Below are 17,621 nucleotides of genomic sequence, written 5' to 3'. Positions count from 1 at the left end.
ATGGACACTAGACCTATATATTGCCTATAACAGTAATGATCATAAATCACAAATATTTGGTATAGTCTTCTGGGTCAGAGCTGTGGAACCGTCCGAAAGTGGAGAGGAAGCCGAACTGTTATTGTTGATACTGCCCTCCAGGATTGACTCATCACAAAAACAGTGATGTCAGATATTTTTGGCAGGGGAAGTATTGGGAGGAACCTAGCCTGGCCCTTTCCTGTCTTGAACTTGCTGGTCCTGGTTCCCAACACATCTCAAAATCTGTGATCCAGAAACATATTAAGCGTGAAACCCAATGTGCAAATGAGGGGACCAAGGCAATTGTTTATATTGTGAACCGGACAACATGAATGGGCGTCTACGAGGTACTGTAGGTTTTAGGCTTCTCCTGTTCATTTATTGTTATTGATGGTAGTGATGTTAAGGACATTGTATACTTGGAATAGCATTGATGAATCTATTTTCACATTATATTGTCTGATTGGTAATGTGCATTGTTTTGTGCGGTGTGGGTGCTGCAGCTGTAAGATGATGATTTGTGTATGATCCTGTCTGTGTGTATGGGGCTCGTTGTGCATTGTATAGTGTATTGTATGTTGCTGAGTGTGTTAATATTAGCATACTGACTCATTTAGCTGTAAGTTCTGCTAATCTCCGAATTACTTTATACAGGGTGAGTATCCCTTATCCAAAATGCTCGGGACCAGAAGAATTTTGGATTATTCCGTATTTTGGAATATTTTTCTTTCATTGAGGTTTTTTGAGGTTCGTATCTTGCATCTATGTTGTATATACATATGAAACACCTGAAATACACACAAATACAGTATATTTTATTTGTGTATGAAACAAGGCACTGATTTTGAATGCAGAGCAATCATTTTCTTGCACCTATTTAGTGCCAATTACATATCATGTCCCCAGTAGTGCCAGTTACATATCATGTCCCCAGTAGTGCCAGTTACGTATCATGTCCCCAGTAGTGCCAGTTACGTATCATGTCCCCAGTAGTGCCAGTTACGTATCATGTCCCCAGAAGTGCCAGTTACTTATCATGTCCCCAGTAGTGCCAGTTACATACCATGTCCCCAGTAGTGCTGTTACATATCATGTCCCCAGTAGTGCTGTTACATATCATGTCCCCAGTAGTGCCAGTTAGATATCATGTCCCCAGTAGTGCCACTTACTAATCATATCCCCAGTAGTGCCAGTTGCAAATCATTCCCCCAGTGGTGCCAGTTACATATCATGTCCCCCAGTAGTGACAGTTACATATCCTGTCCCCCAGTAGTGCCAGTTACATATCATGTCCCCAGTAGTGCCAGTTACATATCCTGTCCCCCAGTAGTGCCAGTTACAGATGGCCCCAGTAGTGCTTTTACCACACAAAAACAAAAATGGCATTCTGGAAACTATGGGTAAGTGATATTTTGGATAAGGGATACTTGACCTGTATTTTACTTTTATTTTATATATATTTTTTAACTTTTCATTTATTGCATTGTAATAGATGTATACTTGAGACCTAGACTATTTCTGCATATATTTATATTCTACAGTAGTTTCCCTGTGGGTCTGTTCCCGATATATTATTCTGCAGTGTTCAGCAATATGGTGGACACCATGTTGAGTTGGACATACAAATGTCGCATTTGGTCACAAAGGTTCAAGCAATAGGTTTCTCCTTCCCACGTGTCATCAGTATGACCGTGGAGGACACCGCAAGCCCCCCGCTCCGTCCATGTCGGCATCTGCAAGTGTATATGCACTTTCCAATGTCTGGTCACGACAGAGGAAATGTCGCTGGGTACTCACATCGTGTAATGTTAAGTGCTGTATCTAGAACCTACCTGACCTGAAAGGGATGGGCCACAGGCAGTGGGACCTAACTGGGATTTCCCTGTACTTCTGAGAGCCAGTCTGACAATGCAGCACAGTCAGTGATCAATAGTATTGTTTCATCAATACAGAGCCAATAGGGATTCCTTCTTACTGTTGATAACAACCTGCTATTGCCTCCACCGACTACCCAGTGGGTGTTCATGTTGCTGCCTCCACCAGGTTTCTACCACATGGAACCTGGAACCACGTTACTGCTAAGGCGTCAACCAACGGTACCTGAAACCAAGGTGCTCTGCTAGCTGCAGCTGGTCCGGGGATTGTCAATCCTCTTAACAGAACAATAGATATAAGGAAAAGAACCAGCGCTGATATATTTCTCAAATTATTTGAAATTAAACATATATGACAGTTTCTTTCCAATAATAGATGTATTTGTTACTCAATTAATACGACATGCTAAAAATCAATAAAAACTACGAATGATGTAAATAATTATTAACCTATGACACAACGCAGTTACTCCTATGTCCACGATGCATTTGTAGCGACTGGATTGGACGTCTCTATTAATGAGGCAGCCAAAGTTTTTTTACCAGGTGGCCGTGTCCCAGACGTAGAATGTCGTGGATACAGGTGATTTCTGAAGGGATATCCAGTAAACATGGGTGATTTGTTTAGTAGATGCCACTAGTTAGGTCCTCGCTTTCTGCTTGAGACGGAAAATGACCATATAAGAGATAGTGGGGCAGATGTATTACACCTGGCGAAGAGATAAAGTGGAAGGAGATAACACACCGGCCAGTCAACTACCAACTGTCATATTTCAAACACAGCTGATTGGCTGGTGCTTTATCTCCAGTTTATCTCTTCTCCAGGCGTAATACATCTGCCCCAGTGTGTCCTGTATCCAGTAGAGTTGGATATGTAGGCAATCCTCAGGAGTTAGACCAGTGTTTTTCAACCACTGTGCCGTGGCACACTAGTGTGCCATAAGGGGTTCCCAAGTGTGCCCCCAGATATAGAGATGCCTATGCCTCATGGTGCCCACACACGCACCGATTTCAGTGCTATGCGTTTTTGGCTGTACAATGGTTCTTTACAATTTTACTGCCAGAATTAAGCATGACCCGATGTGATGGTTATATTGCTGTCTGCGATGCGATGCTGTGCGATTTAAGCACATTTTTTCAGTGGCTTTTTCTGACCTTTATTTTGTTCGAGTTCACATGTTTTAAACCTGCAATAAAGTTGTTGATAACAATTTGTATGTAATTATTTCCCCCCAAAAAAAAAAAAAAACGTCGTATAGCATCGGCTCGTATGCCTGTATAATGCTGAGCCCGATGCTATGCGATAATGTCCAAAAAAGTACCTGCTGCACATACTTTTTTGGACATCTAAAATCGGCCCCCGGGAACGCGCATAGCACAGCATCGCGTCGCACACGCCGCACTAATACACCCCGATAATTGTACGCACGATGCGTTTTGTACTTTAAAAGTACAAAACGCATTCTAAAATCGATGCGTGTGTGGGCTGCATAAGCCAGTTTACAGCCACCACCAGTTCAACTGTTATTTACTGGTCTCTTTTCATGTAAAGGGACAATATATTTTGTTACCTGTGGGACCAGTGTGATTGTTTTTTGTATGGGGGCCAATAGGTGTTTTTTTTTCCCTGTGGGGGCCAATGTGTTTTGCCCTGTGGGTATCTCATGGTGTGCCTTGGCAATTTTTAAATCTTATTTAGTGCGCCGCAAGGTAAAAAGGTTGAAAATCACTGAGTTAGACATATCAAAATAGGGATGAAATAGCTGACGTGTTTCCCTGGGATAGGTCTTCTGTTCCCTCAATGACGGCTGGGCCAATCAGGGAGCTCTTCCATCCCATGGGTGCACTGCGGTTAGCCAATCCGCAAGAAGGACTCGTGTGACAGACAGTGTGAGATGGATGGAGTCATTCCGTCTCTACACCTATCCCGCCAGGTCTCCATCTGCCGCTGCTGCGCTGGAACTTCTCTGTCTCCTCTCTGGCTCCATACAATTTAATTTTTTTTTTAATTGCCATCGATATGCCCCACATTGATAGCTGTACACTATCTGACCTGTGTTTTGGGAACATTGATAGTCGATGGCCATCCCTACCACACACACACAATGGGGACAGATAGCAGGGCCTAGTAAGCAGGTATTTCATGTTTAGTTGTAGGTCTAGGACCTCTTCCCGGTCAGGGCCTGGGACTCCAGACCCCACAGCCACCCCCCTTGATGGTGGGCTTGTATAGGTTTAATTGTGTACTGGGGCAGAGGCACCTTAAGGTGGGTGGTGGGCACACGGGCATAGTACCCCAGGTCCCTTCTCTATGGAGTCCCACCCAGCCAGAGCACTACACTGCGGCGCTACGTGGGATGATACTGTATGCCTCTTTTACTGCACAATAGCTGCCAGGCATTGGGACTCGTATAAACAGACTCCTTTATATAAAGAGTATCTCATTGGCACCACCTTTATCCAAAACCCCCATCCCCTGATCATTCTGGTTATAACATTTCCAACTCTGATTGGATTTATTTTATAAAATGGAGGCATTGACATTGCCCCCATATTTCTGTGTCCCCTAGAAAGAAATCCTTTTCTAACTTGGCTTCTAAATGACTGGAATGAGCCTTTTACATTTCAATGAAATGTTTGTCTCCTATGATTTTTGGAATATCTCTTTATCAGGCGTACTTGTATGGATTATATGAGATGCTCTTGTGGGAAAACAAGCTGTTTCCGTGTATTCTTTAGCGTACTCGCCCAATCTTTTCCTTTTCCTGTCCCTTCCCAGTCGCTCTGCAACTTGTTCCATTTGTAGTTTTTTTTTTCTTCAGGGCGCCTGTCTCTGTATACAATAATTTGCCCAGATATGGATGTTAAGCAGCTCTCTATATCTATCTGAAATATTTACATGCTGGCAAGGTTAGGCTGTGCTGGAGGTTAGGGTTAAAATTGGGTCCTGTAAGGTGTTTCACCAGGTGGAGAGTTCGTTGATATTAGGACTAATGCTAGACTAACTTTCATCCAACCATCCAACTAGTTGGTTTGACTGAAGATCTGGTCGTGTATGGGAGCCAATGACAATCATCGGTTGTTTCACGGCGGCAGGCTATGCTATGCTGTCAGCGTAGCCCAATGGCAGCCTAGCGTAGTGTCCCCGTCAGGCAGCATAGTCACCAGCAAACCTAATGAGCGTCTCTCACACAGCTCTGGTAACCGCCAGATTCCCTGCGCTGGCGGACGCTCCATCTGCCTGAGATACACAAGCGTCTCATACCCTTGTGCGTCTCACTCATTTGTGTGGCAGGGTACGGCAACACTGGCCGTGTCCGCTTCAGGGAGAAGGTCAGGGTTAGGGGTTCAGTATCGCGTACGTCTCGTGAACAAAGGGGGAATGTGATACGCAAGTGCGTCTCATGCACAGTAAAGGACGCATTTGCCAGTGCTCCATATTACATACTGGCAAAAGCCTCCATTTCAAACCCCCACTATCCACGTAAGCTCCGGTTAGACACGAATGTATACACAGTCGCAGACACAAGCTGACCGCTGAACACTACGCTGATTTTGACAGGGACACTAAGCTGACTACGTAACTGCCGCTGTGAAACTAAACAAGTACCCAATCATCAATGTCATCACAAAGCCAGGAAAATGGTTACAAATTCAACAGATTTAACTACAGAACCTGAACGAGAGTTTTTGTCCGTTTCCAGATTTTGGGACTGAATTACAAATTACATTTGCTCCCATCTAGCATCAGTTTATTTACTTGTTGGATGGTTGGATAAAAGTTAGTCTAGTGTATGGCCAGCATAAGGATAGTGGTTAAAACACTTCATTGAATGCTGCTGCTGACACATGGATGCCAATGATACCGTTGGGAGAAGGGAAGACACCATAGAACCAGCAGGGAGGCTTTGGTGACAGTTCGCCATATCAGCAAATCGTTCATGTAGATCTGGTGAATGTCAAGAAAAGGAAGGGAAGGCCTAAGCACAATTAAATGACAAAAAACACGTTTTATTCTAAAACATGGTAAAAACATATGATTAAAGTAGTGTTCATTCTAGCACCTGCCAACTTTGAAAACCCATGCAGTTCCTCTTCCCTGCCTGGGGTGTCGCTGTCTGCTGTAGTGTTTTTAGCACAGGTCTGGTTTGCATTTCAGTGCTGATATACAGACTACACTTTGCTAGAAGCACTACTGCAGGCAGTAGCATGATGGTAGAGGTCACACTGTGCAGCCCTGCATCGGCCACACCCACTGCGGCATCATGTTAGAGGTCACACTGTGCAGCCCTGCATCGGCCACCCCCACTGTAGCATCCGCCTGCCCTCTCTCAGCCGCGTATCATCCCCCCACATCCGCCTGTCCACTCCTACTGCCTCCAACCGACCCACCCTGTCCGCTGCCTCCACTTGACCCACCCTGTCCGCTGCCTCCAACCGACCCACCCTGTCTGCTGCCTCCAACCAACCCACTCTGTCCGCTGCCTCCAACCAACCCACCCTGTCTGCTGCCTCCACTTGACCCACTCTGGCCGCTGCCTCCAACCGACCCACTCTGTCCGCTGCCTCCATCTGACCCACCATGTCCACTGCCTCCATCCGACCCACTCTGTCCGCTGCCTCCAACCAACCCACCCTGTCTGCTGCCTCCACTTGACCCACTCTGTCCACTGCCTCCAACCGACCCACCATGTCCACTGCCTCCATCCGACCCACCATGTCCACTGCCTCCATCCGACCCACTCTGTCCGCTGCCTCCAACCGACCCACCATGTCCACTGCCTCCATCCGACCCACCATGTCCACTGCCTCCATCCGACCCACTCTGTCCGCTGCCTCCAACCAACCCACCCTGTCTGCTGCCTCCACTTGACCCACTCTGGCCGCTGCCTCCAACCGACCCACCATGTCCACTGCCTCCATCCGACCCACCCTGTCCGCTGCCTCCAACCGACCCACTCTGTCCGCTGCCTCCAACCGACCCTCTCTGTCCGCTGCCTCCACTTGACCCACTCTGTCCGCTGCCTCCACTTGACCCACTCTGTCCGCTGCCTCCACTTGACCCACTCTGTCCGCTGCCTCCACTTGACCCACTCTGTCCGCTGCCTCCACTTGACCCACCCTGTCCGCTGCCTCCACTTGACCCACCCTGGCCGCTGCCTCCAACCGACCCTCTCTGTCCGCTGCCTCCAACCGACCCACCCTGTCCGCTGCCTCCACTTGACCCACTCTGTCCGCTGCCTCCACTTGACCCACTCTGTCCGCTGCCTCCACTTGACCCACTCTGTCCGCTGCCTCCACTTGACCCACCCTGGCCGCTGCCTCCAACCGACCCTCTCTGGCCGCTGCCTCCAACCGACCCACTCTGTCCGCTGCCTCCACTTGACCCACCCTGGCCGCTGCCTCCAACCGACCCACCTTGTCCGCTGCCTCCACTTGACCCACCCTGGCCGCTGCCTCCAACCGACCCACTCTGTCCGCTGCCTCCAACCGACCCACTCTGTCCGCTGCCTCCACTTGACCCACCCTGGCCGCTGCCTCCAACCGACCCACTCTGTCCGCTGCCTCCATCCGACCCACCCTGTCCGCTGCCTCCACTTGACCCACCCTGTCCGCTGCCTCCACTTGACCCACTCTGTCTGCTGCCTCCACTTGACCCACACTGGCTGCTGCCTCACCTACGCGCTTCGCCATCAAAGGACTGCTTCTAAGGCAGGCATGTCCAATCTATGGCCGTCCAGCTGTTGTGAAACTACACATCCCAGCATGCCTTGCAAAAGTTTTAGCATTCCCTAATAGCAAAACGGTGGCAAGGCATTGTGGGACTTGTAGTTTCACAACAGCTGGAGGGCCATAGTTTGGACATGACTGTTCTAAGCAGTTCCGCTGGCCAGGGATTGGCATCCCTACTCTGAAACAATCCCTTATGATAAAAATCATGATCATCCTTGCCTTTGGCGTGACTCCATTATAGCAATGTCTTTTCTCCCTTCCACAATGAGTGAGGTACAGTAGGGGGAGGAGTGCACTCCGATGGGCATTTATAATGCAGTAAGAAATTGCTGTCAGTAAGTGTAGGGGGATCATGTGTATTTTGGGGCTTGCTGTAATCGATATGCCTGTGCCACTTAAGGCCCACATCCACTAGCAATCAATCGGATGCTTTTTGGTTGCAATGTGGGCGGGACCTTCCTGGTGGACAGGATCGCATGTGATACATATGCGGGAGAACCCTGGAGAGGAGACTGCCAGCAGCACTTCTGGGGGTGGGGCTTGATGTAGACTTCATCAAGCCCCACCCCTGTAAGCAAATCCCACAATTCGCGGGTCTTCGAGGAGGGGGCAGGGCTAAAATTAGGCAATTTGCTTATTTACCCCCTGAATCGCGGTCATTCAATGCTGCCGCTGGGGAGATGCGGGGGTCCGGTGGTATCCGGGAGGGATGCCCACCTTTTCCGGGGGCCCCGAATTTGGGAACCTACTGGCTATTCCGGGAGGGTAGGCAGCCCTGCAATGCTGTTAGCCTGAATATTTCTATGTACATGTGGATATTATTTGTCTTACGACAATCAGTATTGTGCCCGATGACATAGCCACTATCAGATGCCACTATGCCCTTTATCTGATGGAGTGATGGTTTTGTACCCGCTTATTGAGATGCCGCTGAGTGTCAGAAACCACTTGCTGCGAGATTAGAGTTCAACGAGTCCAACCACATATGGCAATGTGTAATGTGTAACCCATGCCTGTTGAGATGCCGCTGGGTGTGTCTAGAGCAGGGGTAGCCAACTCCAGTCCCCGAGAGCTACCAATAGTTAATGTTTTCCAGATCTCCTCACAGAATCACAAGTGAAGTAATTAGCTCCACCTGTGGATCTTCTAAAATGTCAGTGAGTAATGAGTGCACCTGTGCAACAGCTAGGTGGTCTGGAAAATGTGAACTGTTGGTAGCTCTCGAGGACCGTAGTTGGCTACCACTGGTCTAGAGGTATCTATGTAATCTTACCATGCCTTTAATTGTGAAACCACTTGCTGCCAGAATAGTGCTAATCCGGAATTTACACCCCGCATACATACCTCCCAACTCTGGCAGGCCTGCAGGCGGGACGCTGCTGCTGCGCGCCGCAGGTGCGGCAAAATTTTCAGGGGCGTGGCCTAATTTTGGGGGAGTGGCCTATACATGCTGCTCTCCCGCGAGGCCACGCCCCCATTTTGCCGCTATGGGGGCATGACCCAGAGGCTCTGTGAGCCTCTAGCCATGCCCCCAGCCCCCTGGCTGCGGGAATAGACGCTGTGCGCATGCGCACAGCGTTTATTCCCCGCTGCTTAGCAGCTGACAGGGGGGACTCCCAACAGCCCCCCCACACCGCGGGACACTGCCGCCCGCGGGTGGGACAGCGGGACAGGCCCTGACAATCGGGACTGTTGGGAGGTATGCCCGCATATGGAAGCATTCAGTGGATACCATTAACCCATACGGACTGGGGATTGCCGCTGTCTCCTGCTTCCCTGCCAGCATGCATACCCTGCACTGATCATTAACATACCCTCCAACTGTACCGATTTTGCCGGTACAGTACCGTTTTTTAACAGTCTGTACCGGCAAAATCATTTTGTACCGAATGTACCGTTTTTTTCCGTTTTTTTAACTGATTCAGAATACAAAGAACAAAAAACTACAACTCCCGAAGTGCTGTGCGGGATGACAGGTGAAGTAGGAGGGCAAGACTTGCTAACTGACAGCTCTGATTGGTGGGGAAGGACGGAGCGGTCGCTAGCCCGTGAGCACTTGTCTTGTCCCCTCCAGTGCCTATCTCATCCACTCCCTCTGCCGGGGACCGGCTTCCTCCCCTTCCCCCCCAAGAGGTCACAGGTCGCTCCATACCCCACAGCACAGCCGTATTAATGGCCCCCCTGCTGCCGCTCGGCTCCACCTGCACTGCTATAGCGCGCCGGCTCAGCGGTCACTCAGCACAGCAGGGAGCGGGATGAAGAGAGATCGGATCTGCAGCACTGCTCTGGCTCCCTGCGGCATCGTGTAGAAGTACAGGGGGATAGCGTGTAGGCAGTAGGCACCAGCCTGCAGCTCAATCAGTGACTGACAAATGAGGAAGTGTGCACTGTGCAGGCAAGCAAGCAGGAGACGTGATCCTGGCCAACATATGCAGCAAGTCTCCTGGTTGGAGGCGAGGCAGAGAAGATCCACTCTTCTCCTGTGTAAATCCTGGCTGCCTTATGTCCCCCCAGGGCCACTGTGTTACCACTGTCTCGGGCCAAAAGAATAATATGGGGGGGAGAAAACTACCCAGTACACATTCGGAAAGGGGGTGTGACCACGCCCACTTTACCCATGACCACGCCCAATTTGCCCGTGGTCACGCCCCTTTCCCAAATGTGTACCGATTTCTGACCCTCAAATGTTGGAGGGTATGCATTATACACCTATGCCCGTCTAGCTTTTATATTGGACCATTCACGTTCTACACTAGAGCATCCATGATAATTATTGGTGACAGCCCCCATATGTATGACCGCAAGCGCTGGTGCTCACGGAGCACTTTGTGGTGTCTCACTTTTTATGATACATCTGTTTGTTTTATTACTGCTGCTACATTGTAGAAAAGTAGCGGTTTTGGTTACACACAGATACCAGTGAGCGGCTTTCCCCGTCCGGCACCGACAGAGGGGAGGACGGAGTTGCATAGTGGAGCGCTATGCAAAGCCATCCTGCAGATGAGTGGCTTTCCCGGCGATGTTGTGGGAGCGCGCAGCAGCACTCACCGCTCATCGCAGGGCCATACACACTGGGCGGCTTTGAGCTCAAAGTCGCCCAGTGTGTATGGGCCTTTTAGGTGACGTGCATTGGATTCTGAAGAGATTACATATACTAACAGTACTAACAACTAGACAGAGGCCCAACAATTCTGATGGTGGCCCTGTAGAATATTTACTAATTACTGTACAAGGAATGCATTTTACCTCCATGTGTCTCCATTTTACCTCTATGTCTGATGAATTTATTGAGCAGAATCACTTTTCAAGTGATTTTTACTGAAGTGTTACCTCATTGCTGTGCCCTTCATGAATCTATTGGATTAATAGGGGTGTAGGTTCTTGTGAGATGTAAGAGTAATGAGCACTTGTGTGGGAACGCCCGCTGGCCACCTACTTTGTACCAGTTACTGATTAGAACTAGCAGAAAACAGGAATGTAGGAATGTGAATGAGAGGTGTCTGAAACTGGAGGAAGAACTAATGGAGACGACCGATCTGCTGTGTATATTGGATTATGCGATACTGCGTCTATGAGGAGATCATTCTTCCGTTACTTTGAGTGCAGTATAAAGGATAGATCTTTATGAAGAAGCAGGACTGTTAGATGAAGTATTGCAGGTTACAGGTGAGTTAAGCCCCATACACACTGGGCGATTTTGAGCTGAAAGCCGCTCAGTTTACACGTTTGTGCTGCTTTCTGCTTGACTGCCACCAAGAATGTACGGAGCAGCGACTGGAACGCTGTTGGTCACATTGTTTTAGTGTAGTCCTACAGTGCATCAAAATGAGGCGCATACCTTTACAACCGGAACGTGTGGTGAGGTTAGTGGTTGGTGAGACGCATACCTTTACAACAGGAACGTGCGGTGAGGTTAGTGGTTGGTGAGGCGCATACCTTTACAACCGGAACGTGTGGTGAGGTTAGTGGTTGGTGAGACGCATACCTTTACAACAGGAACGTGCGGTGAGGTTAGTGGTTGGTGAGGCGCATACCTTTACAACAGGAACGTGCGGTGAGGTTAGTGGTTGGTGAGGCGCATACCTTTACAACCGGAACGTGTGGTGAGGTTAGTGGTTGGTGAGACGCATACCTTTACAACAGGAACGTGCGGTGAGGTTAGTGGTTGGTGAGGCGCATACCTTTACAACAGGAACGTGCGGTGAGGTTAGTGGTTGGTGAGGCGCATACCTTTACAACAGGAACGTGTGGTGAGGTTAGTGGTTGGTGAGGCCCATTCCTTTACAACAGGAACGTGCGGTGAGGTTAGTGGTTGGTGAGGCGCATACCTTTACAACAGGAACGTGCGGTGAGGTTAGTGGTTGGTGAGGTGCATACCTTTACAACAGGAACGTGCGGTGAGGTTAGTGGTTGGTGAGGCGCATACCTTTACAACCGGAACGTGTGGTGAGGTTAGTGGTTGGTGAGACGCATACCTTTACAACAGGAACGTGCGGTGAGGTTAGTGGTTGGTGAGGCGCATACCTTTACAACAGGAACGTGCGGTGAGGTTAGTGGTTGGTGAGGCGCATACCTTTACAACAGGAACGTGCGGTGAGGTTAGTGGTTGGTGAGGCGCATACCTTTACAACAGGAACGTGCGGTGAGGTTAGTGGTTGGTGAGGCGCATACCTTTACAACAGGAACGTGCGGTGAGGTTAGTGGTTGGTGAGACGCATACCTTTACAACAGGAACGTGCGGTGAGGTTAGTGGTTGGTGAGGCGCATACCTTTACAACAGGAACGTGCGGTGAGGTTAGTGGTTGGTGAGGCGCATACCTTTACAACAGGAACGTGCGGTGAGGTTAGTGGTTGGTGAGGCGCATACCTTTACAACAGGAACGTGCGGTGAGGTTAGTGGTTGGTGAGGCGCATACCTTTACAACAGGAACGTGCGGTGAGGTTAGTGGTTGGTGAGGCGCATACCTTTACAACAGGAACGTGCGGTGAGGTTAGTGGTTGGTGAGGCGCATACCTTTACAACAGGAACGTGCGGTGAGGTTAGTGGTTGGTGAGGCGCATACCTTTACAACAGGAACGTGCGGTGAGGTTAGTGGTTGGTGAGGCGCATACCTTTACAACAGGAACGTGCGGTGAGGTTAGTGGTTGGTGAGGCGCATACCTTTACAACAGGAACGTGCGGTGAGGTTAGTGGTTGGTGAGGCGCATACCTTTACAACAGGAACGTGCGGTGAGGTTAGTGGTTGGTGAGGCGCATACCTTTACAACAGGAACGTGCGGTGAGGTTAGTGGTTGGTGAGGCGCATACCTTTACAAAGACTTATTCCAGAATGACTGTTTTTTGCTTGTATGAATTGTAAAATTGATGAGGTTACAATGGATATTGTTATTTGGGTACAAAGCTTTTTGAAACTATTCCGTATATGAGTAAAATTGTGGAGCGAGAATATAAAAAATGTATATATTTATAATATGAAGAACATGGCAGAATGATCCATTACAAAATTCCTTTTTTTAAAACAAAGGTAAATGATTTACTTCTCCTCGTTAGCTGTCACAGAGTAATTGTGTAATGCTCAGACGTCAGCACATGTAACAAAAAGCCATCTGTTTTCACTTGTGCAGTCCGTGTAGCAGCTGTAAGTACAGTAATCTGCTTACATAAAGTTCATTTCACTTAAGCTTCCAATGTATAATGTAATGTAGATGTGTGTTTAGCCCAGGAAAGACCCCATTCCAGCTACTGTACTATTTATAGAAGACTGGCTGTACTCAAAACTGGATATCCAAAATTATATGATAAATATTAATACAAAAACATTATGTCAACTAATTTAATGGTTTTAATGGGATCTGTATCAACAATAGTGTATGGGCCAGACTGGATGTGCCATTTGGCACTTATAACAAATACCAAAAGGGTTGATTCCCACCAAACAAAGACTGGGGCTGGATGACCAGCGCAGGCTACCGGTTCTCTACGGTGGAGCCTGGCACATGGATCCAGGTGCTGACTGAGCACCTCTACCTTCTGGTGCCCTACTTTGCCTCCTGGCATACAGAGACACTAGGGAATCGGATGTTCAGTGAGGTAAATGGCTCAGGAGACACCGGCTCATACCAGAGCCAGATTTACATACAATATTCGAGCCCCAGTGATCATGTGGGCAATATAAACTGGTGCAGCCATATATAGTTTTGGTAAGAAAAGGTTAGCACGGCCTCACCTGTCATAGACTTTTTACTCCAAAGCGCCTATATGTGTGACTAGTAAGCCCCTTCAAAGCAAATGCTTCCAAAGCTAGTAGATGCAGTTTCACTTGCTGCCAACAGATGGCAGTGTTGTGTTTTGGAGTCACATGGACACTAGACATATATCATATATATAGATATTCTATTTCTGAATATCTGGTGCTGCTGCTGGCTTCCCAGACGAGTGGGCAAGTGTCCAGGAGTAGAGTTATGTGGGCAGACCCTGTGGGGTCTAGAAGGATTTTTTAGACCGCGTTGATGGAGGAGGACACAGCTGTATTCTGTTTTCGACCATGCAATGCTGTTTTGTGCAGATTTGATGTGAAAATGAAATTTTCATCTTCAAATAAATAGGTCACCTGGCAGGTGCTCAGGTGTACTCATCAACACATTTTATGCGTCATAGGTGGACCTAATTATTTCACATGTGATTCTGTTAGCAGACCTGAAAAATGTGAACTGTTGGGGGTCCATGAGGACTAAAGCCCCATATACAGACTAAGCAATATATTAAACAATATCACCAATTTTGCCCCTTCTTCGTTCTATCATTTATAATATTGCTTGGTGCGTATGTAGGGACTGTTCAGAGTAATCCCGGACAGGTGGTGGTAACCCTATGTGTATGCTCATTGCTTCTGAGGGTCATTCCCCTCCATCGTACTGCATGTGAAGATGATGAAGCACCCCCCTTTCTCCCGCCATCGGCATTGGCAAATGTGTATGCCCGCACCGGGTCCCCACTGTCGCTGACATCTCTGAGTAAACACATTGTGTAGTGTGTACCCAGCTAAAGTTTGGGAACCTCTGGAACAATCCCTGTCATAGCAGCAATCTGGCGGTATTTTTGGTGGAGTGGGACTTTGACATCGGGTAATAATTCAATACATTTTTAGATACAATACTTGTGGGTATTCTATGAACATCTAATCAGACTTTGCAATACAGTAATAGGACGTTTTAACGCTAAACTCCTGAAGTCATGTTGTCATTGTAAAAAAATTGTTTCTTTGAATAAATCTGTTTTCTATTGCCAAATAATACAAGTATTCATTCCAAATGATATAGATAATAACATGTTAGGTTCTGCGAATAGGAATTATTTCTTCTTTTTCTTCTCTTTCAGGGAACTCTCTCAGAGCTCAATCCACCATGTCACTCTCCGTGCGGCCCCAGAGGGCCACTGCTACTTCAATTATTAGAAGTCAGTCGTTTGCTGGCATTAACTCCAGCTACGAAAAGACCAGGTTTGTTCATTTTTACAATACTGTAATGGTAGTTGTATTTAATACATATTGTGGACATGTTTTGTCATTGGGTTAGTAAATAATTTGTGAGCCATGTTTAATTTTAGAGAACGCAAATTAATCTAATGGGTTATTAGTGAGCCTACAGCATTTGTATTGTGAGGTTTGGTTTAAGACCTCTTTATGATAATGTAACGCATTGGCCAAGATAGCGGAATACAGGACATTATTTTGAAATTCCCTTAATTGTAGATGTACCATAGCAAATTGTGAATAAAACCACTTTTCCACCAAACATCCAGTTCCAACCCGGGTCAGACCCGGTTGACAATGCACTTTGTTCCCATGTCAGTCTAGTTTATACTGAACCTGGGTCTGCCCTGCATTACACTCACAGACATTCCCTTAAGGTGGACCACTGCCTACACAGCCAATAAGCCAGGGCCGTCTTAACAGCAGCGCAGGCCCCCCCGGCAAAGCAATTCACACCCCCTCCCCCCCCCCCGGCCGGTGTATGGTGCAAATACTTATCGTATCCTGTAGCAGAGGATTGATGTATGATGATTGGAGGGTCTGTGAGGTTAATCAGCGGGGCTCTAGCGCTGCGAGTACTACATGCAGTACAACTCTGAGGGGGGCAGTGGTTGACAGGTCCCACTGTCAACCACTGGTACGGGTGTCTAGGAGTTGTACTTAATACAGTTGGCGGCTGTGGGACTTTTAAGCTGGAGTGGCACCCAAGTCCAGATTTGTGTATGTGCTGGCATCTGAGGTCAAGGTCGACAGAAGGCACAGCTGGGAGTTTTTGGGCAGAGTCAGCATTGGGTGCCAGGCAGAAAGCAGGGAAAGCAACAGACTTTGGAAAAGATGAACGCTGCAAGTAGATTGTATAAAGCAGGGGTGGGGAACCTTTTTGTGCCAAGGGCCGTTTGTATGGGGAAAAAATCCTTCGGGGGCCATATGTAAAAAATTATCTTACAAAATGTCCGGCGGCTGCTGCTGAATAGGACTGACAGTCTCCGGCTGCTATTGATTAAGAGGAATCTTGCAAGAACTACCGACCTCATGTGAGAATTCCCCTGTACTTGACTCCCGGCAAAGCTGCCACGCGGGTGGGAGGGCCACTCAGACTGGCTACGGGGGCCACATATGGCACCCGGGCCTGAGGTTTCCCATCCCTGGTATAAATGGATATTATTTCTCCTAAAACATTTGTAGCTTCCTAGCTCAAAGATATGGAATACATTTCTGTTATGCTTGAGACGTATACATTTATTTTCTTACAGAAACAATCTGTAGTTCATTCAAGATAAAAACACAACACATGAAAAAAGCAAACAGAAATAAATAATAATAAAGGAGAACAATATTAAATTAATACAAAATTTTCTAAATTATACATTTGTGTATTCAGGTGCGCATTAAAAGAAAATAAATTAAAACAAAAGGAGTAAAATCTACATTGTGACGTAAATATTGAATTTGACCAACATTAACCCTTTGAGTGCCAATATGTGAGAGACGTTCAAAATATCTGCTTGCTAAAAATGCCAGCATCGCTCTCATTTGTTCTATAAATTCAAATAAAAAATGTTATGTAAAAAAAAAATTATATTTCCTATATAAGGTAAACATTACAGGTCATTGTAATGACTACAGATGTTTAGTTTGCAATTTTCACACCTTTTTTGACAAATTCACTTGGCACTCAAATGGTTAGCAAATTAAACTGATAAACATTGGTTCTTTTTAGCCATTTAAGGGGAGTATTCAATCCTGGATTACGGCTGTCGATCCCTCCCGACAGCCGTGATCCAGGCCCATGTACGTTTTGCCCGACAGCAAATCGGCAGGCGGGATTCAATGTCCCGCCTGCCGATCGGTGAAAAGTGGGTGTGTCCACGTAAACGGCAGTGGATTGTCAATCTGTGCCTGGGATCGCGACAATCCGTTGCAGTTATTGGCAGAACGAGACCGACAGCATCTAAAGTCGGGCTCGTTCTGCCGTGATCCCTCTTCAATGTTGTCGGTAAAGACAGCATGTAATGGGGCCACGGTGAGAATCAAATTCATGACCTCAGTGCTGTGGGTCTGTAATGCCAACTATTACACTGACTGTCCCAGCTGCCCCTGTAGACATGTGTGCCGTATTGTTTGTAATAGAAACATTTTGGTTTGTGTATTTTCATCTCACGTTTTTATTGTTTTAGACATCGTCCGGCCTTCCATACACCCACAGTTTCTCGAAAGTCCGGTTCCAGAGTTCATAGAATGTTCTCCATGTCGCACAAGTCCCCTCCTCCTAAGGTGCCTCAACCTGACAGAGTGGACGAGGTATATGATGCCCTTAAAAAGGGGTTAGGGTAAGAACAACTATGTTAAATCTGTTCTGATTACAGTGGTCATTAAGACCGGCTGCGTCACTGGACCAAAGTTTTCTCCTTGTTAATACTGTGGAATTTTCTATCTTTCTCTTATAAGCTTTTTAAAAACC

General features: G+C 47.4%; 1 protein-coding gene across 3 annotated transcripts in view; it reads left to right on the top strand.

Moving 5' to 3' along the window:
* RIPOR1 (RHO family interacting cell polarization regulator 1) overlaps nucleotides 1-17,621 on the top strand; it is a 130,896-nt gene that overhangs the window by 56,269 nt on the left and 57,006 nt on the right. The window contains exons 1-3 of one of the 3 annotated variants that reach the window (XM_083164701.1): nucleotides 224-368; nucleotides 15,007-15,127; nucleotides 17,338-17,490. In XM_083164701.1, coding sequence (XP_083020827.1) covers nucleotides 350-368; nucleotides 15,007-15,127; nucleotides 17,338-17,490 — 293 coding nt within the window. In that variant the 5' untranslated portion in view covers nucleotides 224-349. Of the gene's footprint in view, nucleotides 1-223; nucleotides 369-15,006; nucleotides 15,128-17,337; nucleotides 17,491-17,621 lie in introns of those variants that run through there. The other 2 variants (XM_083164702.1, XM_083164703.1) reach the window with 2 other exon arrangements.

Source organism: Crinia signifera, chromosome 11 (assembly GCF_055691185.1).
Source record: "Crinia signifera chromosome 11, ASM5569118v1, whole genome shotgun sequence".
Classification (NCBI taxonomy): Eukaryota; Metazoa; Chordata; class Amphibia; order Anura; family Myobatrachidae; genus Crinia; species Crinia signifera.
Note: the sequence above shows the minus strand (reverse complement) of the source record. Positions and strands in the feature narration are given on the sequence as shown.